Raw genomic sequence first — 13,491 nt, 5'->3', positions numbered from 1 at the left:
GAGACAGAGATCAATGCTATTCAGTAACAGATTGCAGAGTTATGAATTAAAAATAAAATATCAGTTACAAGTGATCTATGAACAAAACTTGGCCAACTGTATAGAGACTATGGGCAAGTTAGTTACAAGTAATTTAACATGGCTATGTGAATTAACTATCAGTTGAAAAGTCCTTATTCAAGGTCAACTTGAAAAATAATTCAACTATTTTTTACACATCATTAAGATGCAAAAATACACCAGAGAGATCTTTTAAAAGGAAACAATGTACAGATCCATGATTCCATATCCATAATTTTAAAACCTAAAGAGCTCTGAACAACCTCAAACTTTTAGTAACTCACATGGGAGTTAAACCTGATCTGATTTACCCTTTCCCATTCAGTATGACATTCATGTGGTTCATTCACACACTATTAATATGCTTGATTTCTAGATGCTACCACAAATCCAGTAGGGCTTACATAACACTTTGGATATAAAAACACACACACACACACACACACACACACACACACAATTTCTAAAAATTAAGGATAAAAAATGATTTCCAACACACATCTGGCCTCAGGATTTCAGATAAGTGAATGTGAAGCTGTACTGGAGAAGGAGAAATATGGGCTAACAAAATCACCTAGTAAGTTATTTGCACTTAAAAGATACTTAAGAGTAAATGTCAGATACTGACAATATCTAAGAAAAAAGGATTATGAAGGTACAAGTATAGGAAAAAAATGTTCTATGGGGCACCTGGGTGGCTCAGTGGGTTAAAGCCCCTGCCTTGGGCTCAGGTCACGATCCCAGAGTCCTGGGCTCGAGTCCCGCATCAGCCTCTCTGCTCAGCGGGGAGCCTGCTTCCTCCTCTCTCTCTGCCTGCCTCTCTGCCTACTTATGATCTCTCTCTCTCTCTGTTAAATAAATAAATAAAATCTTTTTAAAAAAATGTTCTAATAAAGTTATGGCTGACAGCCCCACAGGAGTTATTAAAATCTAGTGGAAATACTTATGTTTCTTTCTTTTTTTTTTTTTTTTTTAATTTTATTTATTTGAGAGAGATAGCAAGAGAGCATGGGGGGCAGGGGGAGAAGCAGCCCCCAACACAGGGCTCAATCCCAGGACCCTGGGACCACAACCTGAGAAGAAGGCAGACACCTAACCAACTGAGCCATCCCCAGAAATATCTATGTTTCTTAATCTAAATTTGAATGGAAATTCACTATGGCCACAGTTTTAAGAAGCAGATAAATTCTGCAGACATAAGAAGCTTTAAAAACAGGTATGAGAAAATAAGCAATTAATGCAGAAATCTAAAACACAGGTTAAGAAGGAAAAAAAAAGGCATAAGGTTGTATTAAAGACACTGACTATGTACTGATTTAGCCAATGTCAAATAAATTTAGTCAAATAAGTTAAAATTTGGGAAGGAAGGTAAATTTTGAGATAATATGTCAAAAACAGTTGAAAGAGTACGCAAAGACACAGTAAAATACACAGACACATGAATACTGTCAAGGCTAAGGCATTAGTAAAATGGGAAGGGGGCTGGAATTAGCAGAACAGTGATACACCATGTGTAGATACTCTGTAATGTACCTTCAGAATAAAAATTTTACTGAATATTGGCTCTTTAAGAATAATCAGTATATCTAGCCTTTACTTCAAACACATAGATGCTAAAAGTCCTTTTGGTGACAGCTTCAAATTTAAATGGCAAATAAGATTAAGACTCCGGACTCTCATTTCCACTAATTTATCCTGAAGCTGTGAGTGTGTGAGTAGAAAATGATATGCATAAGGTTATTTACTGTGGTTTTATTGGTTAACAGTGAATGACCAGACACAAATCAAATGTCTACCACACAAATCTCATTGAATAATATATACAACATAATGCCTATATACACAACATACATACAACATAATGCTTACACAGTGGGGGACTCAAAGAGGACTGCTCTTCTACTTTTCCTTTTATAAGATTTTACTTATTTATTTGACACAGAGAGAGAGAGCTCACACACAAGCAGGGGAAGTGGGAGAGGGAGAAGCAGGCTCTCTTATCCAAAAAAGCCATTGATCTTAATAAACAAAGTCACTGATTTTAATAGTGTTTCTTAAATGTATTTTCACAATTTCCATTAATAATCTGAGATTTATATATTATAACCTGGCTGTGATTTTTCTTTGTGAATTAGATCTATTTAACCTAGCTTAATAATAATTAAAAAGTATGGTTCAATGTAGTATCAGTAACTTCAAAGTTTAAAATTAATAGACTGAAAATATTATGACCTTATAGATAATTTATTAATCCATGAAATTTTAAAAAGTGAAATACCTCCAATAGCGGCATTTCCTCTGTGATAATGGGATCTAAACGTCGATCAGGACCATATTTAATAGATGTTTTCTCTTCTTTCGTATTGTTAAGTCGAGGACCTTGAATTTCTAAATCCTGTCTCCCTCGGACTGACATACTCAACGAATGTTTTCCTGAAACAAAAAACAATCAATGCCCTAAAATAATTTGGTGTGTTAAATGATACCAATTTAGCTTAAATACTATAACTTTCAGATTATTTCCAGAAAAATCCTAAACAATTATTGACTCGCACGGTTAATCAAAGAATTAAGTGTATTTTATTTTTATGTTTAACCACACCCCTATATGTGGATTAATTTCTCATTAGGATTTACTTGTTTTACATATACAAAATACATTAGAAGGGAATAAATTCGTTTATTTTTGCAGCAATGGCAGAGTTTAAAATAACCCAAATAACCTAAGTGCCTTTGTTAAGGTATATTAAACCTGTTTTTAAAACACCTCATTTTCATTCATTTATTTATGGAGACTTAATTATTAGTTTTGTATCTGTTTAGTAATGCTATAGTTTTACCTGTGTGACATCCAGGAAGAGCACCAATGCCATCTACTGTCATGCAGCCCTGAATGGTGCCAAGATTATAAACAACTCCCAGAATATGCAGCTCCCCTATGTGATGGGGAAAGAGCTTTAGTCTTGCCTGTGGAGATATTTAAGCCACTCTTATTATGTTTTCATAATATCTTAAATAGCACAGTATCTAAATTTTGCAATACTGTAAAAATATAAACTCATGACCTAAACTTTTGAATAATCAATTAATTTCTTATTTTGAAAAGCATCTTCTTCAAAAGAAGATACAGGCTTGGATCTTCATTAACACTTCAAATCAACAAAAAAACAAAATATTCTGGTCAAGCAAATGTTACATGAAATTACCACATTGACCACCTCCAAAAAAGCAAAAAGTTTTCAACAGGCTTCTTTGGAAATTAACAAACCAAAGACCTCTGCAAATCTACTCTTTCCACCAATTTCCTCTTATGCAATTCCTGTTTCCTAACCTTCCAAATTTTAGCTTTTAAGAAAACTAGGCTATAAAATAAACTGAATTGATTTTTTAAATTTGTTTGCATCTTACTTTTTCAAAGGCTTAAGACAAAAAAACAATAAAATAGTTACCACTTTAGATTCTTCACTATTAATTAAAAATTCTGAAATAACTTCAGTTCCAATCATTACAGGTTCACCTGTTACCTGAAAAATAAATTATTTTGTAAAACATACACTCTAATAAAGAAAGTACCAGAATATTAACATTCCTATACATCAATACTTAAGAACAATAACAATAATTATAGTTAGCATTTATTAGGTTCTTACTATGTGCTAAGCAATAAGCAAACTTTCACACCTGGAGTAAAGCCACGCAGTAGCAGAATGCGTGTTATATACATTTTTTCATTTCATTCAGTCCAATTCAAGTGAGGAGGGTAAGTGAGCTACTCAAAGTTGCAGCCACCAAGAGGACAAAACTTCAACAAATAAAAGTTCAGTTACTAATCATCAACAATGGCTGAAATGGACACTTAATTTTGCAATAAGAACAAATTTCTCCATCTTTTACTCTGATTAGCCTCATTTTCCAAATTAGCCAATTATAAAAAGAAGTAATGACACCTAAACAAGACGCATAAAAGACTGGTGGCCAATAAGGGCAGTAAGAGAGAGCAAAAAAAGCCTGTGTCCTCCAATTCAAGGACTTCTGTAAGAGAATATAATCTCTGGTCATGTAACAAAGCAGAGTTAACTAATTTACACTTGGGCTAAAGCTGGTCCTCATAAACACTGTTTTACTTTTACCATGAAGTTAGTTACTTCCCACAATAAATAAAAATTACATTTCCCTAAATTCCAGGTCAGCATCTTAATCCATCAGCAGAAGTTTATGAAGAAATCCAGAGTTTAAAACTTACAGGAAAAAGTGTAACTTAATTATACAAAATGAAAATTTTCACTCAACTTTAATAAACCTTCGTTAAAATCTAGCAGCACACAGACTAATACACTTAAAAAGCTAATGAATCTTTTTAAAAAAACTTTCCCCAAGAGTAAACAGTTTATAGACTTCTAATTTATATTCTAGGCATCTAAAAAATATTAGAAAAATTCAAGAGGTTGCTAAAATTCCAGTCAGAATATGAACCTACAAAATCTCAATCTTTCAAACTATTCACAATGAGTATAAATAATCACAAAACACCTTTAATGGACTTAACTGACAAGACTTTATATAAGGCAATCCTTAAATATCAAAATACTTCAAGAGAAATAATTTATACTACAGTTAGTATGACATACATCTTCTTTCAAGTTCTCCCTCCATAAATCAGTGCCAAAATGCTGGGATATTTCCCAGTTCCAAAATAATATTTATCACATTTCTAAGGTATATAGCAAGGTAGTATAAAAAAGTAAAAGTTATACAGTAAATATTGGTGAATAACCTAATAAATGGGTGAAAAATGTACCATCCCAGTTATTTGTTACAATCAGTATGGTAACAGAAAATATTTATTCAAGTCATTGCTGTTTCAAAAATAACTTATCTCAAATAAATAGCTTATTAACAGATATGACTAAGAAAAGAAACAGATAATGTATATATAAAGACAATCAACAAAAAAGGAAATACAAGAACTTCACCTTCACCAGAAATGAATGAAATGGAAAATAATAAAAAAACATTTTTCTTACCTATCGAATCAGTAAGCTTTTTTTTTCTTTTTAATAAGAACACTTAATGCAGCAAAGAAGAGATATGCAATCCCATGTGCTGTTAGTGAAAAGCCTATTGGTATGACCTTTTGGGAAACTAATAGAGTACTAAAATACTTATTCCCTAAAATGTTTTAACTTCATGCCCAGGAATCTTTACTATAGAAATTATCAGGATAAAATACTATACACCCAAATTTTTACCACTGTATGATGATGACAGTAAACAAACAGAAACTTCTAAAACAACTATTAGTGGAGAGATACTAGAGGAGCTTACAGGTCATCCACAGTGGAATATTATACAGAAATGAAATACTGAGACATTTTACTATCAAAATATGTATATGAATCAACACAATAAAAAAAAACATATGCAATATGAAAGAATCCCATATATGAAAGAAAACAAAAAAATGGAAATGACTGGGAAGATACAGAAAAGTGTTAAAGTGGTTATTTCTAAATACTGAGAAGACAGTTTTACTTTTCTTTATATTCTTTGTATACTCAATTTTCAACAATAAATATACGTCATACTTTTTATAACTATGGAAAATAAGCATAAAAAAGAATAAGTATAGCTCATTGAATAGAAAAAAATGAAATGTTAGCAACTATTACTGAAACATGCTTATTACAAATACCTTTTAATAACTTACTAGTTCTTTAACTTCTTCATTATCCTTTCCACTACTATCTTTGGGTTGAAACTTCCACAGCAATGACAAATCAGTCAACAAAAGTGGAACCTTCAAAGGATTTCTAAAAGCCACTTCCACTGTTATTGGTTCTACAAAAGAAAGGCCTAAATTAATAACAAACCCCACCTATTACCCTATGCTTCAATTCTCTAAACACACCTTACTTTCACAACTCTGTATTTTTGCCTAGACTATCCCTTACCACCTGGTACATGTCCATGGATTCAGTTTTAAAATGACTTCCTCTAGGGGAGCCTAGGTGGCTTAGTCCGTTAAGCGGCTGCCAAAGCTCAGATCATGATCTCAGGGTCCTGGAATCGAGCCCCGCATCGGGCTCTCTGGTCAGCAGGAAATCTACTTCTCCCTCTCCCTCTCCCTCTATGCTCTCTCTAATAAATAAAATCTTAAGGAAAAAAAAAAGACTTCCTCTAGAAGATTTCCCCCCAATTTCTATGTACTAAAAAATGTCATTCTCTCTTCTATATTCCAATAGCACACTATATGTACCAGTATCAGAGCCCACAATGCCTAGTTTTATACATGCAGCTCACTAAGTTATGTTTCCAAATTTATTATTTCATGCCTTCCAGTCTATCTGCTGTAAGACAGACTAAATTTGATTTTATAAATCAAACAAAAAACCATGAATAAAAATTCAAGTATATCACCTTCTACAACTGCCAGTGGAAATCTTGAGTTATCCGAGTAACTATTCAAACAGTATTGTGTGGGGTAGAAATTGGTTGGAATTACTCCTCTGTTGACCACAGCTACAACCTGTTCTTCAAGTTCTCGCCACTGCTGAGAGGACTCAGAATCATACTCCTGATCAAGACTTACATGAGTGGCTGCTTGCTTTTCACCTAAAACAAAAAGTCACAATTCAGTACATGTATACTAACACCCATCTGCCCTCAAATGAGACATATTTTAAATAAAAATCCAAGGTAGCCAAATAAATACATATACATACACACTCACTCATGCCTGTTTAATTACCTGAGAGAAAAATATTCTCTTAATAACCCTAGCCTAAATGGAACTTGACTTATAATATTCTTGTTCTTTTCTTCTTAACTCTGAAAGAATACGTTTTTCTTAATATTTCACAATTTCAAATAAAATACTTCAAACATACAGAAACACACGGAGAATAACAAATATTTATACACTGAAATTTAACAAATGTCAATGTTTGTCATAAAATCCCAAATATTCTTTATGTTACAAATAATTAAAGTCCTCTGTGTAACCCTCCCCAATCCTATTTTTCTCCTTCATCTCTACTAGCACTTCTTGCCAGAACTGAAATACTGTGTTTTCATCCATATTTTTTCCTTTGCCACATATTAGTGTATACATAAACAATGTATGCATTGGATGAATTGGTTTGACACTAGAAATTTATATAAATGGAATTACATTTGATTGATCATTCTGTAACATTTTTCGCTCAACATTATGGTGTATTATCCATACTGAAACATATGGAACAATTTCATTCATGTCCTATAGCATGAATCCATTACATAAATATACCAAAATTTATCAATTCAGCTCCTCTATCATTCTAGTATTTTTCACTATTAAAATCAATCCTGCCATAAACATTTTCATAATATATATATACATATATATGTGCATATATATATATATAATAATATATTTATTTATTTTAGAGAGAGAGAGGAACAAGTAAGGACAGAGAGAGTCTCAAGCAGACTCTGCATTGAACACGGAGCCCAACACACAGCATGATCCCAGGACACTTAGACCACAACCCAACCCAAAACCAAGAGTTGGACACTTAACCGACTGCACCACCCTGGCACCCAGTGATGAATATTTTTAAATTTTATACTAAATCTCAAAGAGAAACATATTAATAAGTTCAAATATAAGAATGCTTAGAATTACAAAGTTTACTTTAACATATTTATACTTTTGGCCCAGTACTGCCATTCTAAGGTTCAATCCTTAGAAAATAAGCCTGTATTTTTAAAAGACTTACAAGAAGAACAGAATATTGGCAACTGTTCTCTGCTACTACGTATATTTGAAATTTCTATAACAAAAAGTTAAGAAAACAAGTTTTAGGGGCGTCTGTGTGGCTCAATGGGTTAAGCCACTGCCTTCAGCTCGGGTCATGATCCCAGAGTCCTCGGATCGAGTCCCGTATCGGGCTTCCCCTGCTCTGCAAGGAGCCTGCCTCTCCCTCTCCCTCCACCTGCCTCTCCCCCTGCTTGTGCTCTCTCTCTTTCTCTCTGTCAAATAAATAAAATAAAAATCTTCTTAAAAAAAAGAGTTTTTCCACAAAAATGTCCATCAAACATAATTTTATATAAGGAAAAGAAGGAAACAGTCCAACTATTAGCAAATATTAAAGTACTTCATTTATATGTACTGAATAAAGTATCTTACAGCCATTAAAAATGTTCAATAAGACTATGTGAGAAAACCCTTTATAATTGTAGCTATTTTGTTTTTATTTTTAGCTTTTAGAGCTGGAAGGAAAACCCTGAAGTACTGGTTATCTTCAGTTGGCAGGATGTTAAGTAATACAGTACAGAGTTATTTATTTTCAAATATGCTCTAGCAATTACAACATCATTTCTTAAATAAAGAAAAAAAAACACTTAAAAAAATAGTCACTATGCAACAAGGCCAAATAAAATTTACAAACCATCTGCTGGTCGTCTGTCATGGCCAAAGAAAACCCGTGTTGCTGAACTGTTAATATATGGTAAAGGTAGCTGTGGTAAAGGACCATCTGGTGATAGCTGACTTACATTCTAGAAGAAATAGAGAAGAAGAATTTTTTGAGAAAACTCCACTTTCTTTACATTTGCCTTCTCATTTTTTAATATGTAAGGAATTAAAAATATGTTAAGCAAGAATATTAAAATAAAGAATTACTAGTTTTACTTAATATATCAGCCATCATAATAACTTATTTATTATCAGTTATAATAAATAACATTTATTCTAGCCAAGAGAATCTTCCTCAAGTTCCTCAGCTAATTGGCTCTCTTTGGATGTGAAAACTTCCAAATACTATTGTATGCACTTTACTTCCTGTGACTCTTTACAGCATCCTATGTTAAAATTCTAACCCATTTGATCTCAAATTAATAAAGAATGAAAGCATATTTTCTGCAGGACAGATAAAATATTCATTATTCACAAGTCTTGAAGAAAAAATTTTTAAATTTGAAAAAATTTTAAACTTAAAAAATGTGAAAGGTAAGTTTTTCCCTAAAATAATGTTTTGTATTTTCTAACCCCCTGTCTCAGTGAAGTATTTTTCCTTCCTATTAATTTTTCTGGGTTAGACCATAATATGGCCACTTCCCATAGACACATACCTTTTCATCTTTCATAGAAAAAAGAAAGGAATATACTTTTTCCAAAGGACGGTATGAGAACCCAATATGTTATAAAATTTGTTATGATTCAAAAAAAATAATAATGAAGAAGGAGCCTAGAAAGTCACGGCATCTCTTTTTTTTCTTTTTAAGTTCCAAGAATACGCACAGATCAAATGTTTATGGAATATTAAAATTCCCTTTTAAAGATCTGTAGAAGGGCAATGGAACTCAGATCTATGGCCGAAGGGCATAATGCCACATTTTATTATGACAGATAATTATATAAATTATAAGAAAACCATTTTATTGAACTCCTACTAAAGGAGTTTTTTTTTTTTTTTAACTAAAAATAATGACTTAAATTTTAATATCTACTACTAAAAACAAGTATTCACCTTGTAAACATAAAGATACTCTCTGAGGAAGGCCCCTTGTTGAGCAGCAGACTGTCTGCTTTCATTGATTAAAATATGCCTAAAAGCAGACACAGCATTGTCCAGTTGCCTAAGGGTATACGACTGGCGGCCAATAGTGAAGTTAATATGATCCTCTGCAAGAGACCAGCCTTTTCCCTTGTAAACTTGCATGGCTTGACAATAACAGCGCAAAGCATGCTTTTTCTGAAAGAAAATAAACAAAAGGTATTATAATCCAAACTTCTCTTGGACTAGAAAAAGTAAACACACACATAATCACGAACCTGGTAACTGGTGCTTCAAACAAAGACTAGAATGATTTAACAATGAAAATAACATTTATGAAGACCCCTTTGCAATTATTACTAAAAAATAAGAGGTCCTGAAGCAGGCAAGTGACTGCTTTGTCCAAGAGCAGGAAGACTAAAAAGTCAAAAATGATCATGACTTTATGGAAAACCATCTGGGAGTTTTCAGAGAGTAGCATCCAGAGTCATAAATTAGGTTGTTATTTTATAACTGAGAACTATCTTACTGATTGCGTTACGGTCATCTCTATGCCACGGCACTGGGCTGAATGCTAACTAAACTATGATTTCGTTAGGTAGTAAGAGTATGGTATATTCTTTTCTTTTGCCCACTGCTATATTCTGCCACACTTGTGAGCAGATATTTGGCATTAATTGCCTATTACTGAAACCCCCTGAACTCAGACAACCTCTATCTTAAAACTGGGATTTGGAACCAAGGAAGAGGCTTCACTCCACTAAACCTGCTTCAGAGTATACTCTTGTACCTAACTCCCCTCTCCAGGGTAGATTACAACTTTGTACCCTGTACAGCCAGAACTGCTTGTTTTTTTTTTTTTTAAGAAAATGTTTTCCTGGTTAAAAAATTAAAGCAAATCAAAATCATCTGCCACTTAATAGCATGCAATTTAAGAACTCAGTCTCTCTTCTGTGATATTCCTACAAAGATACCCAATCCAAATCTCACTGGGAGGAAACATCAAACACCAAACAAACTGAGAGACACACTCTATAAAAATAATTGGCCTGTAATCTTCAAAAGTATCAAGGTCATAATGTCAAAGGATCCTTCTGAACAGGATCCTTATGCTATAAAGGATATTTATGGGACACTGGTTAGATGATTAGCTAGTGGTACTGTATCAGTATTAAGTTCTTGATTTGATTGCTGTATTGTGATTATATAGGAGAAAAAGTCTTGTTTCTAGAAAATGGAAAATACGTCCTGAAATATTTGGGAGTAATGAGGCACCAGGTAACTGGTAACTATTTGATAACTATCAAATCGCTCAGGTAAAGTTTCTGAACTGTACTTACAACTTTTTTATAAGTTTGAGACTGTTTCAAAATAATTTTAAGTGCTATTTCTTGATCTCCATACTTCCTTTAGTAAAAAGGAACACAAACATTGAGTCTTAAAAACTGAGATACAAGAAACAATATGTCAAAATGTTGAGTTCAAGTGCATTTTTACGATTTCTTGGAAAAGCATCTAAAGAGATTTAAAAGGTAACAAGGATTTAAAGTCTGCCTTTTAAAGTAAAAATTGAAACAGGGGTATACTGTGTCTAGGGGTATATGGGACACAAACACACACACCCTCTCTAGCACTTTCTTAAATTTTTTACCAATTTTAATCTTCAGAAATGTCAATTCCTTTTTTAAAATTCCTTACTGGAAAACTAACGGTAAAAAAAGGAACTATTAAAAAATGCTGGGGACAAGAAAAGCAATTTGGCACAAACTCTCAGACAGAGAGGACTGAGAAATGGCCTTTCTATATACACATAATCTTCTCTAACATCCTCTAATCTCAGCCAACAACACATTTTAATGGAAATGTCATAAAAAGTGCTGCTTCTGAGGAACAACTTGGCCTCACTGACAACCATTTTTGTTCTATGTCCCACCTTCCAAGGAAGATACTGTTCTTGACCAACTACAATAGGACATTGTTTATTTTTCCAACAGAAGAGCATTTCTAGTTATACATTTAGTTTCTATATACTGTCTGAGAAAGAGATTTTCTGGATGCAGGGTTATATACAGAGTGGTCACAAAATACAGAACTGGGTACCCTGGAATCACTAACTCCACGAGATAACTAGAGTTAAAGATGATTACTAAGAGGGTGCCCAGGTGGCTCAGATGGTTAGGCATCTGCCTTCAGCTTGGGTCATGATCCCAGGGTCCTGGGATCGAGCCCCACATAGGGCTCTTTGCTCAGCATGGAGTCTGCTTCCTCCTCTCTCTCTCTAACCCTGCCTCTCTGACAGATCTCTGTCTGTCAAATAAATAAATAAAATCTTAAGCCACCCAGGCACCCCCAAAGGTAGCATTTTTAATTTGCATGTATTTCCTAGAAGTAACATATCCTATAATCTCAGAAGATGAAACATGAGTGGTTGTTTCCAATTCCAATGACATCATCATGTTCATAAATGAAACCATTCATAAAAGTGGACAAAGATGTGGAAAAGGATGACTTATTTTTAATAAGAGACAATGGATCATTCCTAATGGGGTATTTAATTTTCCTCCCAAGCAAAGGGAACCACACGCTTATTACATTTTGAATAAAACATTTTTAAATGACAATAAACAATGGGATAACATGGTCCAGATGCATTTGCATTTAGTATGGAAGAAGAGCTTTGAGCAATGATTCTTTAAAATTTTGTTCCCCTCTAGAACCTGAGAAATTCTAGTTGATGGAGTGTATCAATTATTATAAGTTGATATATTAAAAAGATATTTAATTTTAGAAATTTTTAAAAAATTTATTTATTTGATACAGAGAGAGAGAGAGATCACAAGTAGGCAGAGAAGCAGACAGAGAAGCAGACGGGGGGGGGGGAAGCAGGGTCCCTGCTGAGCAGGGAGTCTGATGTGGGGCTCGATCCCAAGACCCTGAGATCATGACCTGAGCTGAAGGCAGAGGCTTAACCCACTGAGCCACCCAGGCGCCCCTCAGAAATATTTTTACAGTTTTGTATCTAATATAAAGCAAATTCACCTATTTTCTAACTTGCCAGTTTCCAAAAATAGAAGGAGGAACCCAATATTGAAATACTTGTTTTTTAAAATCATGGCATTTTCACATGAAATTGAGAGTAATTTTTGAATGTTTTTGTTTCTTTGCACCGTTTTAATAACATATAATTTAAAATACTGACATGTTTGTTTAGCACAGACTTTGAAAAATAGATGTTCATAAAAATTCATTATTAACCAAATTTTTTTAAGTCCTCATATTTCCCTATGATATAAAAAACTCCTTAAAAGATAAGACTATGGTTTTACAGTACATACTAAGCTCCTTGTATAGTTCCAGGAATTCAGAGATGATTCTTCAATCCATACTTACTTATCTATATTTACAGTAAACCATGACTTACTGCTGCTACCACTCTGCCTTTAACAATTCTCCCTCCAACTAATAATTAAAGGGCAACTGGGGCTGGAGAAATCGCTCTAAAATAATAAGTATCTCTCCAACCCAACTGCTTCCAGGGAAAAGAGAGACAGGATTTCTACTCATTAAATATTTAGTAAATATCATTATAAGGCACTTTGAGAAATAACAGAAGACCAGAGCTGAAGCAGAGAGTCCAGCCACTGTGAAGGATAATTAAAATTGTTTAAATGCATTCAGTATATCCAGCCCTTCATATGTATGATTTGTTTTACCTCACAAAAATTTGGGCAAGACTCCAAAATCCCAAAATAAATACAAAAACTGAGGCTCAGAGAAGTAACTTAAACCCAAGTCAAGTTGTGAGCAGATCAAGATTCACACCCACATTTATCTAAATCCAAATCTCATGCCCTTACCAATATAACACATTACCTCAGAACAAAATTTGCTT

The 13,491-nt window shown here is 33.5% G+C and overlaps 1 protein-coding gene across 2 annotated transcripts in view; it reads right to left on the bottom strand.

The window, feature by feature from the left end:
- The window catches only part of TRAPPC8 (trafficking protein particle complex subunit 8), a 75,170-nt gene that overhangs the window by 25,251 nt on the left and 36,428 nt on the right, over positions 1–13,491 (bottom strand). For both annotated transcript variants that reach the window (XM_059140804.1, XM_059140805.1), the window contains exons 13-19: positions 9,573–9,797; positions 8,493–8,601; positions 6,478–6,672; positions 5,768–5,898; positions 3,510–3,584; positions 2,901–3,027; positions 2,339–2,493 (exon numbers count right to left, since the gene is read on the bottom strand). In XM_059140804.1, the coding sequence (XP_058996787.1) occupies positions 2,339–2,493; positions 2,901–3,027; positions 3,510–3,584; positions 5,768–5,898; positions 6,478–6,672; positions 8,493–8,601; positions 9,573–9,797 (1,017 nt within the window). The remainder of the gene's footprint in view (positions 1–2,338; positions 2,494–2,900; positions 3,028–3,509; positions 3,585–5,767; positions 5,899–6,477; positions 6,673–8,492; positions 8,602–9,572; positions 9,798–13,491) is intronic.

Source organism: Mustela lutreola, chromosome 11 (genome assembly GCF_030435805.1).
Source record: "Mustela lutreola isolate mMusLut2 chromosome 11, mMusLut2.pri, whole genome shotgun sequence".
NCBI classification, from domain to species: Eukaryota; Metazoa; Chordata; class Mammalia; order Carnivora; family Mustelidae; genus Mustela; species Mustela lutreola.
The sequence above is the reverse complement of the archived record's forward strand: the minus strand, read 5'-3'. Positions and strand labels throughout refer to the sequence as shown.